Source organism: Hemicordylus capensis, chromosome 1 (assembly GCF_027244095.1).
Source record: "Hemicordylus capensis ecotype Gifberg chromosome 1, rHemCap1.1.pri, whole genome shotgun sequence".
NCBI lineage: Eukaryota > Metazoa > Chordata > Lepidosauria > Squamata > Cordylidae > Hemicordylus > Hemicordylus capensis.
The window spans coordinates 399,543,897-399,566,491 of NC_069657.1; the positions used below are offsets into that span (position 1 = coordinate 399,543,897).

At 43.0% G+C, this 22,595-nt stretch overlaps 1 protein-coding gene across 3 annotated transcripts in view; it reads right to left on the reverse strand.

Annotated features, from left to right (window-relative positions):
• Nucleotides 1-16,726: 16,726 nt before the first annotated feature.
• Nucleotides 16,727-22,595, reverse strand: part of KCNK5 (potassium two pore domain channel subfamily K member 5) — a 47,026-nt gene continuing 41,157 nt past the window's right edge. For all 3 annotated transcript variants that reach the window (XM_053305275.1, XM_053305278.1, XM_053305272.1), the window contains one exon: nucleotides 16,727-21,960. In XM_053305275.1, the coding sequence (XP_053161250.1) occupies nucleotides 21,137-21,960 (824 nt within the window). In that variant the 3' untranslated portion in view covers nucleotides 16,727-21,136. The remainder of the gene's footprint in view (nucleotides 21,961-22,595) is intronic.

The window sequence follows — 22,595 nt, forward strand, 5'->3', positions numbered from 1 at the left end:
AAACCCCTTTTCTGCCCCAAATCTGCCCCAAAGACATGCCAACTTCAAAAATCATTTAAAAATCACCCCTTTGCCTAATTTCTTTGAAATTTGGGTGGTAGCTTCCACCCATTGGGCACTACCACCCACCCAACTCTTTTGGCCCAAAAATCTGAATTGATTCTGATTCAGAAAATGTGGGTACAAATCAAATCTGGGGTGATTGGGGGGGCAGATTCAGACCCAAAACAAATCAGGGGTGTTTCAATTTGAGTACAAATTGAAATGAAAAAATCGATTCATGCACACTCCTAGTGAATAGAGACAGTTAGAACCTCTGCCTAGATATCTATTCTAGGTGACCTCCAGAGAGTGAGCTGAGGAGGCAGGGCAGGTTCTTCAGCCATACATGGAGAAGGCAATGAGTTCTCCAGCCAGCATTGTGCAAGCACACCATTTTTGACTGGATAGTCACCCTTACTGACATCAATGAACTGTGCCCCTGACCAAGGCAACTACCAAGTCAAAATCTGTCTGTTTCCATTGTGCTGCTGTAAAGACCTCTACCTCCAGCCCCACCTAAAAGTAAAGGCATGAATTCTCCTCCTCTGTTGATTGCCATACAGTAGCCACTGGCGGTTTTGCCTAGTGATTGAACCACCCGCCATTGCCCACCATGTCTTCTTCTTTACATCTTCCTCTTTAGATGTCTTCCTCTTTACATCTTTTTGGCCTCTAGGCAATCTGTTTACCTTTTCACTTCTGAAAATGTTGCCACATTTTCCTTGTTAGTATAGTTACTGCTCATTAGGATAATGAAGTATAAGTTTACGCTAGTGTCATGATGCAGCTTCCTCAGAAAGTCCTTATGTAATATTTGTTTATGAAATGAGGAAGCAGATGCATTTTAAAAGTATCTTTTTAGAAGTTAAGATGTACATTCCCAAGTTGTGCTGTGACACCAACAGCAGCTACTGGAGGAATGTGCTGTGACATTTCACAGGAAACTTTCATGGGGCCCTATGTATGTGGGTCTTTTGTTTTGGCATAGATTCTATTCCAAGCTGGAAATGTTTTTTTATGTTGTTGTTGTTGTTTTAAAAATGTTCCAGCAGAGACCTTATGCAAAAAAAAGTTTACTGTTAACAACCATGTTTTATAGACAGACAGAGACACACACACACACACACTTCACAATATATAGTGCGCTCACACTCACATCCCCAATATGAATACAATAAATATTTATATAGTTATAAATATAACTATATAGTTATATAGTTCACTGCCAGAACTATGATTTCAGGGAAAACACTGTCTAACTAATGGTGAAGTTCCAAATTTGTTTCTGGTTAATCATGCAGCCTTGTTCTATCTATCTATGCATATCACAGAGAGGCTCCTGCCACTGAGTCTCCCCCAAGTGCCAGATGATGATGATGATGATGATTCCTCTTCTTCCTCTTCCTCCTCCTCCTGCTATAGGGTATTGAGGTTACTCCCTTGGAGATGGGGAAATAAATGTCAAAGAGGGCTTCACAGACTGAGCAGGTATCATATAGAATGCTGTTTAATGCAGGGACCAACACCCATCACATTTTCTGGGAGGAGGGCTAGGGGGGTCAGCACAAGAGGAGAAACATCCCATCTATCCCAGCTGACTGTATCCAGGAAGGCTTCCCTTTTGCCATCAAAGAGCTTTCAAAGTCGAAGATCCAGTCGGCCACTAGAAGCCTTCGGTTGCTCTTTTCCTCTCCCCACCTCCTAGGTCCAAAGGTAGGGCTGGAAGCAGGCTTTAAGCCCTGTCAGCTTTGCATTGGGGTATATAAAGACAAGGCAGCTGATGAGGAGAAGCTGCTTCTGAGTATGGGAGCCAGGAGTTCTCCAGGAGAGGGAACTGGCTGAATGCTGCAAGCCAGGAGGAGAACTCAGGTGACAAGCTATTCTCCTCCCCTGGCTGTTCCTGAGGATGACTTTTTGGGGGTGCTCCAGTCATTCTGGAGTTCAAGAAGGGCTAGGAGCCCACCTCATCCTCTGGGAGTCTGACAGTCTTGGAGAGCCAAGATTCCTCACCGGCTGGCTGCTTCTTGCCCCGGTTTGCAATGGAGCCAGGCGTCGCCACCGGAGGGATCCTCAGAGGCTGTGGAGCCAGAAGACATTTGTCTCCATTTGTCTTATTAACGGCACACCCCTGTGACATGGATACAGATACAATACAACAAATATTTATATATCACTTTTCAACAAAAGTTCTTAGAGTGGTTTATGTGGAGAAATATAAATCATAAATAAAATGGTTCCCCTGTCCCCAAATGGCTCACAGTCTAAAAAGGAAACATAAGATAGACACCAGCAACAGCTGCTGGAGGAATGCGGTGCTGGGGATGGATACAGAGCAAGAATGCACTGGTGGAGTGAGAGAGCAGCCTAACAGAACTTCCCAATTAACTGCACCAATGCAGTAGGAAAGCAACAAACAAATAAATAAATAAATAAATAAATGTGTCCTCCCCTTTCCCAGAAAGTCCTTTGATCCTCCTGAAAATATGTCCCTGTTGTTTGTTCAGTCCTTGGGGATATATTTTGAGGTGACACAGAGGGGTGGGGGGTAGGGGTGTGCACAAAACTGGGTTGCCCATTTGGTTTGAGTCCGGACCGAATGGGTTCGATACTGAACTCGTTTGCGCATCTCTAGCAGGGGGTGGTGTCGAAAATTCCTACTGCAGTGGGGACTTCTGTTAGGCTGCTCTCTTGTTGCACTGATACATGCTTGCTTTGTATTTCAGTCACTGACTAAATCACGTTTAAAATTGCTTCCTCTTCTACCCCATATTTTATTAGTCTCATTTCAGGTATTTGCCCGTGATGTAATCTCCATTCAATATTTCCCACCATCTCATTTATCCATGCTGCAATTCTTTTTTTTTTTAGGCCTTTTCTGACAGTAAGTATATCATCAGATGCATTATCAACCTATATCCTATTGGCAGCAGTTATTAGCCCCAGTTCTCAAATCTCAGATATGTGGAAGGAGTGATTGTACGTTAATGGAATAGTATTGCATGTCACGTGTAACCAAATTATTTAAGGTATGAAACCTTGGGGGGGCTCCAAATGTCTGTGTCCACAAAGCCCTAAGCTCTTGCTTCTTGCAGCACTGACTGATCCACACCTACATGGGAGTCAGTGGGGCTTACCTCTGAGAATGCACTGGCAGGGTCTTTCCCACTTCACCCCGAGGTCTGCAGTTTTACAGACTAGCTAGTTTGAGAGATTAAATTAACAACTCAGATCCACAAAATTGTTAGGGCAAAGCAAGGGGCGGGGGGGGGGTACTGAAAACACTCAAGTCTTTTGTAGCTCAGGGTAGTTAACAAATCCAGAGACCCTTTAGGGATTTGTGAAAAATTACTGACTTAGCTGATTTGCAGAGCGAGGCTCTTCGTGAATCCACAAGTTTCGGTTTATGGATCTTAACAATGTGGGGGTTTTCCAGGACTGAGTGCCGAGTTAGCTTTGAACACCAAGAAAAGATCAGTTGCAGCTCCAAACCCCTCACTGTGGTTAAGTGAATGCAGCAGGACTCCAAACACTGAAGGGTGTGTGGGCGGGGGATGGGGTAGGGAGGAGGAGAGAGGCAGAGGAACAAAGGGGAGGGGCAGGGCCAAGGGGAGGGGCGGGGCCAAGGGAATGGGCAATGGCTGATTGCAGGAAAGAGAGCAACACCAGCCTGGGAGCATCCACCGTGTGCAACTGAAGGCGATTCCCCTGGCAAGGAGGCGCTGTTAGGAGCTATTTATCTCTTGCCAGAGACACAGCTCGGGTTCCCACATCGGCCGCTTGTAACAATGGCAGCGATCAGTAGCCTTTCATGTGCTTCAGTGCCTGAATGAATTGCAGAAGGTGCCTATGCGCCACTCAGATGCCTGCCTGATTCATCCTCTCTGCTGCACAGTGACTCTCCCCACTGCTGCTCTGCCCGAGGGATGCAGTGGGAAGAGGCAGTTTGGCCCATTTGCCAATGGAGTATCCACCAACACACAGGACAGACAGGCCCACCAGCCACTGTGCCCACCACCATGGGGGAGGCCTGCTCGGCTCACCTCCCCAGCTGCGCACATGGCGGCTACAAGGGCAAAGATCGGGCATGGGGCGGGCACAGGGTGACAGCAGGAGCCCCCCCAGGACATTTGGAGCCCCCCCCGAGACAGGGGGCCATGGTTGGTGCCCCAAGGTCTGGGGATAAGAGCACCTCTGCCTAAAAACTGCAAAAGCACTAGGTTTGTAGACATCACACTATGGTCACTGTTGTTCCCCAATGGTTCTACAGCTCTGACATCTCGCAGTAGGTCCTAGGCACCACTCAGGATTAAGTCTAAGATCGCCTTCTTCTGGTTGGTTCTGTGACTAACTGTTCTAAGGCACAATCATTTAGCGTGTGTAGAAATTTGGTCAATACCTACATACGAACTGGCCCAGTCTATGTGAGGGTAGTTGTTATAGCTGTGTCTCTCTTTGACACCTCTTTGATTAGCTTCTTGAACTCCAGGTCACTCTCAGTGTTCTGGAGGGCAATATCACGTTCCTAGTAACAAATTTCCTTGCAGTTCTCTTATTGTCAGCCATAATGTTTCTGTGGAGGACTCCAGTACTCCAAAGTTTTCTAGCTTGTTAGATTCTATCCCTTTAATTAGGGTACATATTTGCTAGATCCAGTGATAGCTAGCTCCATTGATTGCCTGCATTTTCCTGGTGTTTTGTTTACTCATTTCTCTTAAGGGTGTTGGCTCTTTCGGGGCAGAGTACTATCACATCCTCAATTTAGGATGAAACTAATAATAGCCTTTCCTCCCAAACAGCCAATGAGAAATGTTCAATTTGTACTGCACCATAGCTGTGGCAACTCTTAAAGTTTGTAACTGTTATCGATTGTATTTACACAATGAAAGGTTTTGTTCGGAGACAATAAAATTGTCTCTGAAGACAATGCATTTTACAGGATTGTGATACAGCTATGGAGCCTCAGAACACAGTCCAGGATTCATCTTGTCTAATTCAATAGTTTTAGCACTATACCATTCTGAAGCTTGTAGAATAAGTTTTATGGTGGGAGGACCTAAGGATGCAATAGGAAGGGTGTGGGGTGACAATATTCAAGCTTGCAGGCAGTATAACAAAATCAAACAAACACTGACATATCAAATATTAACATTTATAAATAAATAAATAGAGCTACCATGGTGCAGTGGTTAGAGGAATGCACTAGGACCAGGGAGATCAGAGTTCAAATACCCGTTCAGCCGCAAACCTCACTTGGTAACATTGGGCCAGTCACTTATCTCACAGGGTTGTTGTGAGGATAAGCATAACCATGAACACAGCCCTAAGAACCTTGGAGGAAGAGTGGGATATAAATGCTAAAATAAAATAAAATAAAGTTATAAAACAAAGTCAATATAGAAACAGTAGCAGTACATAAAACAAAACAAAACTGAACAAATGGCGTCTAAGAAAGCAAGCGGAAAAGATATGTCTTGGCTGCTCACCCAAAGGAGAGGAGGGCTAGGCAAGCTTTCTTTTGTGGGGGGAGGCAGTCCATCGTCTTGACCCTGCCCCCAGGAAGGCCTTGTGAGTATTTACCCACTGTATATCAGCTAGCAAGAAAAAACCTAAGCAGGGCCTCGGTAGATATTAAAGTTCAGGCGACATTCATAGAGGTGGAGGCAATCATTTTTCTAAACTATATTACCATTTGCAACATTTTAAAAATACACACACACAAGAACTAATTGACTACCATCAATAACAGAAGATTTTGCACTTGATTTTTTTTTTTTTTTAAAGGTGACACACATGACCAGGATACTCTTTCCACCTGTTTATTATTAAACAGTATTAGCGCTGAAGGCAGAATTTATCCATCGCTCAGACTTGTTTAATTTTCCAAAGTCCTTTATCCCATTGTGAGATGTGATGAGGCTTGCTTGGGTGTTATTGTTGGGGAAGAACGGCAGTTCTGTTGGCGTAGCTGCAAGCAATCAATAGTTCCTCTCTCATCTAAAGTAAAGTGGGCCGTCGAGTCGGTGATGATTCTTGGCAACCACAGAGCCACGTGGTTTTCTTTGGTAGAATACAAGAGGGGTTTGCCATTGCCATCTCCCACGCAGTATGAGATTATGCCTTTCGGCATCTTCCTATATTGCTGCTGCCTGATATAGGAGTTTCCCATAGCTTGGGAAACATACCAGCGGGGGTTCAACCTGGTAACCTCTGGCTTGCTAGTCAAGTCACTTCCCTGCTGCACCATTAGGTGGCTTTCTGTCATCTCCTGAGGCAGAATATGTATCTGCCACTCAAGCATGTGAAGAGGTGTCATGGCTGCACAAGCTAACGTCGGATTTCAACATAGACGAACCAAAACCCACTGAGATATTCAAGGATAATCAAAGCTGCATCCAAATTTCATAAATGGAGAAAACTGAATTTAGAACAAAACACATTGAAACAAAATATTATTATGTGCGGAATGCACAAGAAAAGAGACTTGTAAAATTGATTCATTGTCCAAGTGAACAAATGGTAGCAGATGTGCTGACTAAGCCATTGCCCAGGGATCGTTTCAAAACCTTGAGAGATAAGTTGGGACTTATAGACAGCAGCATAAGCCGATAAGAAGGAGTGTTGGAGCTAAGACCCTGGCAGCATCAGCTCTCAGCTGCAGTGCCTCATAGTGACCACTGTGGGTGGCTGTTAAGGTCATGGATATAAGTGCTGGACTCCTCCCCTCCTTGTTCTTCCAGCGTTAGTCTCCATTTTGTCTCTCCAGAGATGGCTATTTGTTTTGGTTTCTCTCTGCAGCCATGAGCTGCAGCTGAAATAAGGTGCAGGCTGGCTCTTTCACATCTGTTTGTAACCTTCTTTAAATAAATCCCTGTAGTTCTTCAATACTAAAGAACTGTCTCAAGACCTCTTGCTTTGCTTTTTTCTCACCAAACTGTTTTTGCTCTGCTATTTGAACTGCCATTCTTCCCCTGCAGTTATGTCTTTCATAGTCCTTTGAGTGGTATATACCTTTATCCCTGTATAATTTAGTTATTCTTTTGATTTGAGCCTTCCTGAGATTATGCCACATTCCACCCCCCAGCCCTAATTCCAGATGCTAGAGGAGGCAAGGATAAGGGCCTGACAGTGGTTATTCCTTACTAAGTGGCAGGCATTCTGCACATGCTCAGAGGCATTTGGATGCCTACAGGCATGTTGCAGGCAGGTGGCTCACAAGAAATAACTAAAATCGGGTGCTGGTTGACATACTGCACAGCTTCCCACATGTGTTTAGTGCACTACAGGCACTGCCACATCTTTCTAATTGCTGTCATGAAAAGGGCAAACTTCCATAAATGCTGAAATTGCACATGGGAGTTGTGTGCTTGCACAGCAATTGGAAATAATGTCTGCTTTTTATAGTTGCTTCCCTCATAAACACAAAGCAATCTCATGTTTGTTTAACTAAACTTTATTCAGAAAGCCCAGTAGAGAGGGAAAGGGAGAGTCCATCTACCTCCCACCCAGTGCTGCCTGGAGTGAGAGACCAGGTGCTGGGGTTCCTTCTGCTGTTGCCTGCCTGCCTTTGCTTCCCCTGTGGGACTGCAGCCTCAGGTTAACATCTGCGGGAAGTGGGGGCAGGATTGGGACCAGCCCCTGAGTGACTCAGCTGTTCCTTGGATCACCTGCTCAGTTTTGGGCTTTATAGGAAGGCTCTTTGTGGCAGCGGGCCTGCCACCGAAGGGGTGACACCAAAGGGGGTCACCCCTTTGGGGGAGCCACTTCAGGGGAGAATGAGGGCGAGGGCTAGAGGGCTTCTGTTTAATTAGTTTTAAGCTGTTTTAGACTTGGGTTGAAGTTGCTATAATGTGTTTGGGTTCATCTGGAGATGGGGGGACAGGAGGCGCCTTCATTGACTATGGGGCAGCTATCCCGGTGGTGGTGGGGAATAGAAGTAGTAACGTTGGCAGGTCAGCAACCGTTCCAGGGGAAGGGTAGTCAGAAATTTAATAGCTGTCTCCCCTTCCGGCTGTCCTGCCAGCTCTTTGACCTCGGGGAGCACTGCCAACAACCCACATAGCTTTTCCCTGCTCCTCTGTAATCCCAGGTTGGTCCAAAGGCCAACTTGGTATGCATTACTGAGACTTGGTTGGGGGAGGCTAGTGGTCCAGTTTGGTCCCAGCTTCTCCCTCCAGGATATTCTGTAGAGGAGCAGGTGAGGGGACATGGGTGGGGAGGTGAGGTGGCTGTGGTCTATAAGGATAACATCTCCCTTACCAGGGTCCCTGTCAGGGTATCGGACCATATTGAATGTATGTTTGGGGACCAGGGAGTTTGGGGACCAGGGATAGATTGGGACTTCTGTTGGTGTACCGATCGCCCCGCTGCCCAATGGAATCCCTTACTGAGCTCACAGACTTGGTTGCGGAGCTTGCGTTGGAGTCTCCCAGACTTTTGGTGCTGGGGGACTTCAATGTTCATTTTGGGACCAATTTGTCTGGGGCAGCTCAGGAGTTCATAGCAGCCATGATGATTATGGGCCTATCCCAAGCAGTCTCTGGATCGACGCATATTGCAGGTCACATGCTTGATTTGGTCTTTTACTCTGATCAGGATGGTGTTCTGTGGGTGGAGACTCCTGTGATGTCTCCACTGTCATGGACGGACCAACATCTGGTTAATAGCAATATAGCAATAGCAATAGCACTTACATTTATATACCGCTCTATAGCTGGAAGCTCTCTAAGCGGTTTACAATGATTTAGCATATTGCCCCCCAATATTCTGGGTACTCATTTTACTGACCTCGGAAGGATGGAAGGCTGAGTCAACCTTGAGCCCCTGGTCAGGATCGAACTTGCAACCTTCTGGTTACAGGGCGGCAGTTTTACCACTGCGCCACCAGGGGCTCCACCAGGGTTAAGGTTGGACTTACAACCACTTCCCACCTCCGCAGGGGCGAGGGGCCCATTAGAATGGTCCACCCGAAGAGGTTAATGGTGGTGGCTAAACAGAGATGGGCCTTCTCGGTCGCTGCCCCGAGATTGTGGAATGTGCTCCCTGCTGAGATATGATCCTCCTCATCTCTGGCAATTTTCAAAAAACACCTGAAAACCCATCTTTTCACCCAAGCTTTCTCAGCTTCCTAAACTTTGGGGGTTTTAGTATCTGGTTTATTTTAAAATTAAAAACCCGATTTCACGATTTTAATCACTGTAATTGTTTAATTGTTTTAAAATGTTTTAAAATTGTTAATTGTTATATTGTTTTTTTTAATTTGTTTTAGCTTTTTACTTTAATTGTAAACCACCCTGAGCCATTTTGGAAACCTGGCAGTTCCACTTATGTAAGAAAAAGCCATGGAGAGATCTGATCCCGATTAGGACCATAACATGAGGGGAAATATATTTCCCCTCGTGCCATTTTCCTACTTAACATCTCCGCCTTTTGCTGCACATAGTCACTTCAGGGTACACAGGTGCTCTAGAGATGGGATTTTCATTGGGAAAATGACACAAGAAGTTGACCCTCTCTTCCCATGTGTTGTGGTCCTAGACTGGATTGTCCCATTCCTGCAACAGATTTTTCTTAAATAACAGGACCTTAAATAACAAGCATCTGTTAATGACACATTTAAGAGAATGTCTACTTTGATCCCAAGAGGTCCTCAACTTTGTCATCAATAGGTCTGGGTAATTCAAAGAGGCAAACTTTCAACATCTTGTGGCTATAAGAAATAACAGTAGGAAATTAATCATTCAGTCATATGACGAAAAAGAGCAGGGTTAATAGGAGCCATGTGGGCTGTGGGCCTCCAGCCTCTTTGATGATCCTGTGGGATGGAGGCTAGGAAAGCAAGACACTTCTTTTCAAAAAGGGGTATCCATGAGCTGCTAGCAATAGCACTGACAACTAGAGCTGTGCACGAATCAAGCTATTGGATCTGATCCAATTCCAGTCCAAGTGATTATTGGATTGTTCATATAATATGAATGCAAGCCCAGATCAAATTATCCTATGCATCATTATTGGGTCGGTGCATTGTCCCATAGGATACAATGGTCCATAGAAAATAGTGGTAAATCACCAAAATGTCTATCAATATGTTATTGTAAGTTATAAGAACAGAAGAACAGCCCTGCTGGCTGAGGCCTGAGGGCCATCTAGTCCAGCATCCTGTTTTACACAGTGGTCTACCAAATTCCTCTTGGAAGCCCACAGGCAAGAACTGAGGGCATGCTCTCTTGCTGTTGCTCCCCTGCAACTGGTATTGAGAGGCATCTTGCCTCTGAGCCTGGAGGTGGCGCTATAGCACTCAAACTAGTAGCCCTTCTCTGCCACAAGATGTGGTGACAGCTACCAGCTTAGATGGCTTTAAGAAGGGTTTAGATAAATACACGAATGACAAGTCTATCAATGGCTACTAGTCTGAGGGCTAAAGGGCACCTCCAGCCTCAGAAGCAAGATGCCTCTAAATATGGATACAATTATTGGATACAATGTTTGTTCGATTTGATGCACAATTCTGTTGATAACAATAAACTCAGAATAAGAATAAAGTCTCCTGAGTTTGCTTTTTGTACTTTGGGTTGCTTTGATGCACTTGGAATACATTCAGTTGTTAAAAGAGAGAAGAGCTGGTCTTGTGGTAAGCAAGCATAATTCATCCCCTTAGCTAAGCAAGGTGTGCCCTGGTTGCATATGAATGGGAGACTTGATGGGTGAGCACTGTATGATATTCCCCTCAGGGGATGGAGCCGCTCTGGGAAGAGCAGAAGGTTCTAAGTTTCCTCCCTGGCATCTCCAAGATAGGGCTGAGAGAGATCCCTGTCTGCAACCTTGAAGAAGCCACTGCCAGTCTGTATAGACCAGTGTTTCTCAAAGTTTGTGGAGTCATGGACCAGTACATTCTTTGTGTGCAGTTTCCCAGACCAGCAGTTAGTAAAGAGGTCACCCTGCCCCTCACTCCCACCCCCAGGCACCCCCAAAACAATTTCGAGCTGGTGGGAGGGGGGCTCTAGGAGCTCTCTAGAGCTCATTTCTAGGCAGGCAGCCCTCATTGCTGGGATAACACTCATTTAGCTCTCTTGAAATGGACGTTATCCCAGCAGCGAGGGCTACAGTACCTGCCTAGAAATGAGCTCCGGAGAGCTCCCAGCAGCGGTGGCCCACATCAGCTCGAAATTGTCTTTTGGCGGGATTAATTCCTCATGGACCAGCATGGACTGGCACTCAATCCCTCACAGACCAGTGGCTGAGAAACCACTCTCTCCTCTCTCCTTTGAGTTTTCTTTTTACATGCTGAACATGACTAACCCATCTTTCCTCTAAGGAGCTCAGGCACCACGCAGTATTCTGCCCCTTTCAATTTTATTGTTGTTAGGACAGCGAGGGAAGTTAGGCTGGGAGGTGACTGCCTCAGTGAGGTTCAAGACTGAGTATTTGAACCCAGGTGCCTTTGGTTCTAGTCTGGCACTATTGCCACTATCAACAAAGAATAATATCCAGCCCACACACATCTAATGCTCTCCGTTCAACCCTAATTAGAAAGCAGCACTAACTTACACACCCAGAAACTGACTGAACAGTACACAAAGAGTTGTAATCAACACAGGCTTGAAGCCATAGAAAGGTGAAAGAACATCAGGACAAGGCATACTATGCAGGGTCTTAAGCTATTCTCAATATTGGTTGCTTGCCTTTGTTCAGGCCAAAGTGACAGAAAAAGGAAAAGAAAAATTGTGCCGTTGAGTTGGTGTCGACTCCTGGCGACCACAGAGCCATGTGGTTTTCTTGGTAAAATACAGGAGGGGTTCATCGTTGCCATCTCCCGCGCAGTATGAAATGATGCCTTTCAGCACCTTCCTATATTGCTGCTGCCTGATATAGGTGTTTCCATAGTCTGGGAAACATACCAGCGATGATTTGAATTCACAGCCTCTTGCTTCCTAGGTGGGTTGCTTCCCTGCTGTGCCATTAGGGGGCAGAACCAGTAGATAATAATAAAGAGGCCGTGTACTGCAACATTTCCTGGATAGGAGCTGTACACAGAGATCTGCTTCCAAGATAGTTCTGAGTCAGAGTGAGTCAGTGACATAAAAGAATTTGTGATTTTCTTGTTATGTAATTAACTTTTCAATCATTTGTTTTCATTTTTAGAAGCTGAGTTTTGCCATAACTGAATAGTTAAGAAGTAGCAGTTATGTAACATTTGCCATGTGCATCCCGATCCCTTGGCAGGCTAAATTCACATAAATGGAAAAGGAAGTACTTTGCTAGTCTCCCTCTCTCCACAGAAGCTGCTGCTACTCCTTCCCTAACCTTAAGCTCCTGTGCTGCTTTAATGTTGTTGAGCCAGTTCAGACACCAAAACAAGCCTCCCATTCTTGTGGTGAAAACATGCATTCTTGTATTGTGTGGACTTATGGCCTGTATTACATTATGTTGTAACCATGGTGACAGCATGTGCATTCATGCTTCATCATCATGCAAACAGCAGGGCCGGGTAAGTGTCTAAAACAGACTTTATCTGGAGAGGGATACACCTTTTCTAGAGATATCAGTCAGGTGATGTGTGTAGAAGTGGAGGGAGATCTTTCCTCCCAGAAACATCTGTTTCGATGAGCCACTTCTCGTTCAAAGTGTTGACTCAATGTGCGGCAGCTGTGAAAAAGGCCAATTCCATGATAGGGATCATTAGGAAGAGGATTGAAAATAAAACAGCTAATATTATAATGCCTTTATACAAAACTATGGTGCAGCCACCCCTGGAGTACTGTGTACAATTCTGGTCACCACATCTTAAAAAATGACATTGTAGAACTGGAAAAGGTGCAGAAGAAGGTAACCAAGATGATCAGGGCCCAAGAGCACCTTTCTTATGAGGCAAGGCTAAAACAACTGAGGCTTTTTAGTTCAGAAAAAAGACGACTTCGGGGAGACATGATAGAGGTTTATAAAGTCATGCATGATCTGGAGAAAGTGGATAGAGAGAAATTCTTCTCCCTTCACATAACACTAGAACCAGGGATCATCCCATGAAATTGATTGCCAGGAAATTTAGAACCAACAAACGGAAGTACTTTTTCACACAACACATAATCAAGTTGTGGAATTATCTGCCACGAGATGTGGTGACAGCCAGCAACCTGGATGGCTTTAAGAGGGGTTTGGATAACTTCATGGAGGAGAGGTCTATCAATGGCTAGTAGTTGGAGGGCTAAAAGCCACCTCCAGCCTCAAAGGCAGGATGCCTCTGAGTACCAGTTGCAGGGGAGTAACAGCAGGAGGGAGGGCATGCCCTCAACTCCTCCCTGGCTTTCCAGTGGCATCTGGTGGGCCACTGTGTGAAACACGATGCTAGACTAGATGGGCCTTGGGCCAGATCTAGCTGGGCTGTTCTTATGGAGCTTCTCATAATTCCACATCTTCTGAATACAACACCTATATTCCATCACACATGCAGTCTGTGTACAGACTGTACACATAGATCCTTGCACAGATTGTGCGTACCCAGATTGTACACACAACTCTGTACATAGAGCTGTAAAGGCCCCTGCCACCGTCTTTCCCAAACAAGTAAGTAGTAGAGGGGCAGAGTGGCAGGCATTATTCCCAGGTTTCAGCACCAGACATATGTCAATGCAGGGTGTGTGACCAGTGTGTGACCAGCATGTGGGGGCATGGCTCACCCCTCTCCCAGCGACATCTCACCCCCACTTTACTGCATAGTGGCTTCATCACTGAATGTAGTCCAACATCATCTGTAGATCCAAGACTGGGAACCTTTGCTTGTACCCCTGGTCAGTGGTAGCCCAAGAAAGTTTTGCTCTTGAGGCAGGTCACAAATGCTGCTCCTCTTCCCTTTTCTCAAGCAGCAGCAGGAGGCGGCCAGTGGAGTAGTGGGGAGTAGCAGGGGGCATTCTGTGGGTGCCCCAATAGTCTGCCACTTGAGGCAATCACTTCATGGTCCATCTAGATCAATGTTGTTACATTGCTTGCCAGAAGCCCGGTGGGGTTTAGATAAAAGGTCTTTCCTAGTCTGTCTGAAGATGCCAGAGATGGACTCTGGAACCATCTGCATGCAAACAGATGCTCTGCAACTGAGCTATAACCGATTTCCAACAGTAGCCAGACAGTGCTTAAGAAGCTAGGACCTCCTTGTATGGCAGATGAGATTAGAACCCTCATCCACTTGGGTGGCAGATGATCATGGGTGGAAGAGGAGGGGAGATTTATGGTTGCATTTTGTAAAACCAGCTGAAACACTCACTTCGCATAGAGTGCTTGGCTGAAATGAAGATAGTGCAGGAGTCACAGTTCTGATCTCGTAGACCACCAAAATAAACCTGTACCAAAAGGCTCAAAATAAATACTTACTTCACATGGGAGTTCCCATAATCAGAGACAGGATTACAGAGACTTGTGCACTGCTTCCAGTATGGCTACAGGCATCTTCAGCCCCCAAACTCTTTGCTCACGTCTCAGCAGGACACTCAGCCAACTTAGAGGCACAAGCAAGGTAATAGCCATCACTGTTACTGCTGTTGTGGGGTCAGGGAAGGACAACATAAGCCGGGGTCATAATAATCTGCGTCATTTGGGATGGGCATAGGGTTGCCACAGGTCCAGGATTGGCTTGGGCAATCTACATAAGAAGCTGCCATATACTGAGTCAAGACCATTGGTCCATCCAGCTCAGTACTGTCTACCCAGACTGGCAGCGGCTTCTCCAAGGTCACAGGCAGAAGTCTCTTTCAGCCCTATTTGGAGATGCCAGGGGTAGGGGGGACTTGGAACCATCTGCTCTTCCCAGAGCGGCTCCACCCCCTAAGGGGAATATCTTACAGTGCTCACATGTAGTCTCCCATTAAAATGCAACCAGAGTGGACCCTGCTTAGGTAAGGGGACAAGTCATGCTTGCTACCACAAGACCAGCTCTCTTCTTAGGTGTCGAGAAATCAGACCCCTTGTCCAGAATGTAGGAAGGGTAATCTTGGATATGAAATGTCCAGAAAATTGAGTGGGAAGATGCCTTTAATGAATTTTACCAAATTTTCTAGTACTTCTGTCCAGGAATTGTAAAATCAGTGTTTAGAAGCCCAACAATGTTTAGGAGCTCCTTCTCTGGCACCAGTGCCACTGAATGGCCAGTTGGCTCTCTCTATATGGCTCAGTAAACCCCTTCCCCTCCTTTCTGGATCATCTCTTGCATTAGCAAGGGTGGTAGTGGGTCTCTGGGTTTTGCCGACACAGAAAGTCCCCCATTCTCTAAAAGCATTGTTGGGTGTCCCAATTCTCTCTAGAACACTCATTGCCTAATGCAGCAACTGCAGTCTTGTGAGAGCCCCTCTTAGCCAGTAAGTAGTATCTTGTTTTATACAGATATTAAAACAAAATGAACACTTAATACTGTTTCACTCCCCCCCCACCCCGGCCATTTCCCACCTGCACGTGTTACTGTCATATTCATTTTGCATATTTGGTTGTGTTTATTTATTTATGACATTTCTATACCGCCCCATCCAAAGGCTCTGGGTGGTGCACAACAAGTAAAAACACTCTTTACTGAGGTGAAACACTCCCCTATGCAAAGAACTCTATAGGAAAAAATGTGTAAAACAGCTGCCAAACTCTGCTGTAAAGCATTCTTTCCAATCCTAGTCAAAAAATAGCATTTCTAAATTTCCACACACCCCATGGTTGTGTTCAAGAATTCTCTCCAATGAATGTGGCAATCCTAGGTGGCACCTCTGGTTGCAAGATACTGGAAAATCTTCCTTTTAAAAATTACTTTAGCATTCCTTTTTAAACTATGGTCATATTGTTTCAAATTTGATATTGTGTATTTTGTAAAGCTTTGGCAGCTTTGTTCCAAAATTAAGTGTATCTTTAAACATAAGTTCCCTTCCTAGGTATTTGTATCACAGAAAGAAATCTTTCATTTAACGGTGTATCCCACCTCTTTACAATGTAACAAAACTTCCAACACCACTTTAGGTGTTAATTCTATAGATTCCCATCGATTTCCCCTCCCCCCTCAAGTCTTGATGCATAAAAAGAGCAATGCACACTACTTGTACAGAACATGCTTAACTATGTTTATGACCAACAAAACCCAGCAACCATCCATATAGAGCAGTGACAAGGATTCCACCTTGTCTGGGCTCATTGCATACTGCTTTCTGGAGCTTAAAGAATCCTCCTATTTAAATCAAATTATTACTCTGCAAATATTCTCTTGATAGCTCAGAAAAATAGTCTTGAGGAAGGCTTTAGGTAGGGATGATGGTCTTTGTCCCCAAAAAACACACCACACCTCTTTTAGGGCCTAATCCACATTCTTTATAGCCTTATAAATAAGATTGTTTTAAATTTCACTCAACCAAATTTTGCATTGAAAAAATCCTATTCCAGATATAGAATTCATCTGCCCTCACCCCCACAAGAGCATCCTACTCTGCTTATGTGTGTGCTATTTCATGTTTGCACCAAAACATGTGTTGGTGTAAGACATTCATATGCCCTTAAGATTTGTGCCTGTTAACAATTTCCTGAAGAAGCTGCCTTGCTTTTAGACTCACCAAGTCAGGAAGCATTGGGGCCCAATGTTACATAATCTGAGGAAGCATTGGTGAAATGCAATATGTAACAAAATTAAATCAATTTTTACTTCCCTTCCTTTAATCCCCATCAAGAATAAAAAGAAGTTTTTAAAAATCATTTTATTGAAAAAACAATAAATTACATTTTACCAAGTCTAATATTTACATACAGTGATTCCAGACATACATCAGCAGACAGACCAAGAAAGGAGTAAGATCTGTTCATATGAAGGAGTGACAGAGATGAAATTGCCAGGATTGTACACACTTCAAAAACTATAAAACAGGGACCCTCATTTTAAATTTCAGTGCAGTGGTGGCATAAAAATTAGATGAGTCAAGCTGCTAAGTTATTTTTAAGATTAAGAGGCTTACTAGGTATTGCTTTCAGATTCAGAGAGAATTTTCAGCCGTACCATTCCAATAAAATAAAGGGCAAAACAAACCACATTCAATGTGACAAGATATCAATAAACACTTGCTATGGTTTTTATCTTATGCTGGGACATCCATTGCCAGCAATGGAATCAATCATGGTTTCTGCATCTAGGAACACTTTTAAAAACACTGCTTAACAGTTTTGTACCACTGTATTAGATTCATTACTTTGCCACTGTGTAAACAAACAAGCATTTCAGAGAGTCATGTAATTGTCCTTAAAGAAAAAACTGAAAGATATACTGCTTTACATAAACCTATTGCAGCTAAGAACAGTCTGAGGGGCAATTGTGCACTAAATATACACAGTAATTGTGCAGTGAGATGGTAGATGGGTGGAGAGTTTTTTCCTGTATTTATGAAGAGAGACATCCACCTTCCCATGTGGTTATTGAAAACACATCATAGGACTCAGTCCCAAAGATAGCCTCCATGTTTGGCTAATTCTGGTCATCTTAAAACCCTATAACCCATTAAATAAAAGAAGATACAACTGATTTAGTGCAAATTCTGGAACTCGATTTATTTTCAAAAAAGCTAAGTAGCCGCTGTCAAAGTATTGTGCTGTTCTAATTCAACTAATGACACTGATGATTTAATTTTGCTGGTTGTTTTACTCCCCAACCACTGCTAAGATGTAATTGTTGGCAGGTTAAAACACATATTAGTGTTCTGGTGCTTTTGGAAGATTAGCAGCCATCTTTTAAAAGTCACTTCTATTTTTTAAATAATTTAACATGAATATAAATAAGAGATTATTACCTTCAGTTGAATTCTAGAACTTAAAATTTAAAAAATGGTCTCCCAACATTAAGCTTTAGTTCACTCAAACTGTTTCACGTTTATGCAAATACTTCCCAAAATGTGGATGGAAAGTCAAGCTAGTCAAAGGCACTTCAGATGCTGTTGAGTTTCCCCCGGCAATCAAGGTGTGTGTGTTTTTTTTTACTTCATCAGATGCAGAAGTCAGAAAAAATACTTGATTCAGACATAAAGACTGCAGCTCCTTTTAACACAAGGAAGACAGTATTGAACTGCTATCCAGAGAGCATAGGTTCTCAGACTTGTAATCCAACCACATCTGGAAACCCAGGTTTGAGAACTCTGAAGTAGAATACTAAGGCAGACCAGTTCTCTGATAGGTCCATGGTGCCTCTAACTTTTTTTTTTTTAAATGCTGTGTAAAATTCACACAGAAAGTAAGTGTCTTGTATACAGCCAAGTCACAATAAATTATGCTTATACACCTTCTTTTGGCCCTCTTAAAAACCAAACAAAAATCAACAGCTAAATCTCACCCATAGCAAGGCACATGGTGGAATTGTTCCAAGTAAGACTATGTTAGTGTTTCAAATGCTTGGAATAAATCCTCACTGATTTTAAATGGCACTGGGTGGAACATTGCAGCCAAATACTAGGTGGGATATTGCAGTTTAACAACTTTGTATGTTTAAACTTACTTTAAAAGAGAGAGAGAGAGAAAGATTTGGCTTTGTTTCTTTGAAAGCTGGTTCAGTTCCTAGAAATGCAGGGTATTTCTTAGGAAAGAATTAATAACCTGTATATTAAGTCTGAAGAGCAGCACCTAACCTGTATTTTCAACAGGTCACATGAGTTAACCTCATCTCTATAGAGGAGAGCACAGCTTCAAGCACTCAACATTTAATCTCTGCTTGCCCAGCTTAGCATGCGGGTGATGCATGCAATGCAATAGTCACAAAAGAGAGGCCCTATTCTAAGGCAATTATGCACCACGTCTGAAATGCAGTATAGGAACAGCCAGAAAACCTACAGATTTAAACTTCCTTTTTTGTGCACTATTCTGTCCGCCTCTGTTAGTGCATCAGAGAGCAGTATTTTAACCATCCATTCATGGAAGACATGCCAAAATAAAATGCCAGCCTCATGGTATTACTCACTAAAACAATGTGCACATTTGTATTGAACAAGACACAGCTCAGTATTCACAGGGAATAAATCTATTGTGGAACAAAGTTGTCGCTGCTACTGACAACATGAAGACAACTCCTTTGAGGCTTTGAGTCATAATGAAGTTATTTGATGATGAAGAGGTTTTAATAGGGGTGTCAGTTGTTATGCCTGCCAAGGGCCAGTCTAAATAAAATGTAGCCACCAAGTCTTGAAGAGAATCTATAAGTATAGCCCCACTGGGCTAGATTTCAACCATGGCTGAATCATTATAAAATTCATACACCAACACTGCAAATCCAATGGAATAATTTCCCATCTAGAAAAGGTAAGACAACAGGCTAGCATTCAGTTCCTTCTTAAAAAAAAATTTGTGCACATATAGCACAAAAATTTCCAAACAGAAATGAACAAGAGACCATTTTTTGCAGCAAATGCCTGCAATTGCTAACAGGAGTGTATGGCTGATAAGAGCCATCTTTATAAAGGGAAGAGTCCATTTCCGCCTCCACAATTCAGAAGCCAAGCAGTCAATAAGAACAGTTTTGAATGTACCTAATCATTCAAGATTAGTACTGTAAAATTTAGCTTGTTCTCTCTTACCAGGTTAGACTCATTCTGCCATCAAAAATCCCCCAGCCCAGATTTTAATACAGTGAATTCTTCTCTTTCAGATTTAAATCACAGGAAGTACAACATACTGTTTTAGAGAGCTACTTTGGAGTGATTCATAATCTGATCTTCAAACAGTTCAAGCACTGAAAATTTTTGTTGCTAGAGCACTTTGAAAATTAGGTTGTTCAGCAATACTACTCTGCTCTGACAGCTTACAAAGGATTGGCTTTTCAAAAATACCAACTACTGAGTTAATCATCTCTTTACCAGTGCAAAACCAATTTGTACCTGAAGCTATAATAGCTACATTTTGATGGTGCCATAAGCCACTGACTTTTCCTCTAAATGTATGTATGAGAGTTTATTCAGAACAAAACTAACATTTGCATGTGACTCAGAAAAAGTTGAAATACTCATGGTGAACAGATCTGAGAGATTTATGGGGAAATTGTGTAGGAAAAAATATACTATCTACTTTAACATAACAACTGGAGTGGAGAGGGTAGGAATTTTTTTCTAGAGAGCCAATAAACATAACAAGTAGAAATGAATTTAAAGCAGCTCCAAGATCCTTCAGATATTCAGGCTGTGTTTTGATATTTTAAAAATACACTTTCATTCATAAGGGCAGCACATTAAACTTCATTTAGAGACATTAGCATATGAAGTATATTCAAGTATTTCCTGTAGTATGAACAGTGGAGGGGCACTTCCAATGCAAAACTAAGCTTACCACTATGATGTTCTTCATTTTTAAATCTGTCCTCCACACATTCTTCTAACACTGTTCTGTGTTAATTATATGTGCTTTTCATGATCACCAGAAGGGTTTAACCACAGGTAGTTCCTTGTTTAGTAGAAAGTGCACACTCCCTATAAAAATTGGTCCTGTGTTTTAACCTAGTGTTTTTGTTCATGAACCTTCAGACTAAACCTTCGTAACTAAACAGAGCTGGCATAAGTTTAGCAGATATTGTTCAAGCTCCCTACTCAACACTGCTAATGCATCCTAACTCCAATGTTCAGGATAATCTGCTCTTCCAGTTCAAAGCATCCTTCAAATGGAGAATAGAAAGAGCTTCGTTCTGCAAGGTTGGGTAAAGCCATCAATTTTCCATTCCAAGTCTGGATATGATCTGGGAACCTCTGGAAAACTGAAGGGTTAACACAGTAACCTGCCATGTCAAACATGGACCCAAACCAATCTGAACAGATTGACCCAAATCAGTCTTCACCAAAAACCAGAAACAAATACTGAATAGGCCCCATGTAATAACTAGGCTTTTCTTCCTGACTTCAAGAACTACCAACTCCCAAAAGGGAAGAGGAACCCTCAAGTTTTTATAACTTCACAGTGGGTAAGCAAAGTTGAATAATAGACAACTGCAGTTAACATTCAGACACTGGATGCTTTCAGTCTGCTAAAGGAAGGCTGTGGCAGTGGAAAATGCCAGTGAGATTCAACCTCCTCACTTATGCTTCAAAATGTGCATTAAATGATTTCCAGGAAACCAAAAATGTTCACATCTTCACGTTGCAGCTTTTGCATTATTATTCACTGTGTTGTATTCATTCATTAGCTGTTCATAAGGCACAGATATCTCCAGTTCATTACTGGTAAAAGTAGATTCATCAGAAGATGAAAATTTCACCAATTTTTGGGGACTCTCAGGTTCCCCTGCAAGATTGTCATCCACAGAGGATTTTGATGTTTCTTCATCATCAGAAATATCCTCCTCTTCATCCTCATCCTCATTTACAAATGTTATATTGGCATTTTCAAAGATCAGGGGCCGATAATCCCTTGAGTCCCATGCTTCCCCTTCTTCCTCGCTGATTCGGTCCAGCTGATTAACAAACACATTGCCCTCAACTGGGCTATCCCCAATACGCCTGTCAGTTAAATGTCTCATTACATGATAGTTTTGGAGTCCCAGAGAAACTTCATCATAGTCAAATAAGTTGTTCTTTGTGTACATCACCTTGACATCCTTGCTGGTATGTTGCGAGGTTGGCTTGGCTTGCTCTGCTTTTAGGATTTTGTCATTGCTGGTTTTCAGAGCTTTCTTCCCTATCTGTTTGATGAGGTCATTATAAGTCTCTTCTTTCTTGGAAAGGAAGCTGAAAATGTTCACATCTTTTGGATTAGGCATCTGAAGTGCTTTTTTGGTAGGAGGGTGGTTTTCAAAGGATCCCTTCCTTTTTTTCCTTCGTTTCTTGATTGCTTTGTGAACCTCCACAAACATGCTCACCTTCCAATTGACAAAGAGGGAAAGCCAAGCTAGGCCTAGATAGATCCATAGCTCCACAAAGTATCTATAGAGGGAATGGTATTCTCCATTTGGATTCACACCTAAAAAACAAACACACCCAAATGTTATAGGGCTGAATTTGTATATACATGTATGCATTAGCTAGAAAAATACTATTATGAACACTACTGAAAAGTCTTGAGAGATTTTCAACTTTCATATGCTATTTCAAATATAAAAATGAGCAAAATTGTGCTTCCAGCGCATTAAACCTGATTTCAAAAAATATGGGTGTTCAGCTGTAGGGTCTAGTTTGCAGTACTGTTCATGGTTTCAATACACAAATGGAACTTTGGATATGGGTCAACCAATGTGCTTGAGATCAGTCTGTTCTCAAAATTTTGAGTCTCAAAGCATTCAAGAGTGGTCATGCAGAATTCGAAGTTAATTTACCAACACAGATAAGGAGAGATAGATGTTGATAGTTCAAACACCACAAAAGCACATAAAATAAATGTGATGGTAATCTAAAATTTGCCTGAGTTTACATAACATGATCAGAGGCAGACACATTTCTAGATCTAACATTTTAAAAACACCAGTGTTGCTGTACAATGGATCAGGAGAACACCAATTCATATTAGCTCAGTTGCCAGTCCCTGAGGTAACTTCTTGAGTGTTTTTACCCTTCTTCCTTTGCCTTAACCTGTACACAGCATAAAGATCAACATATTTG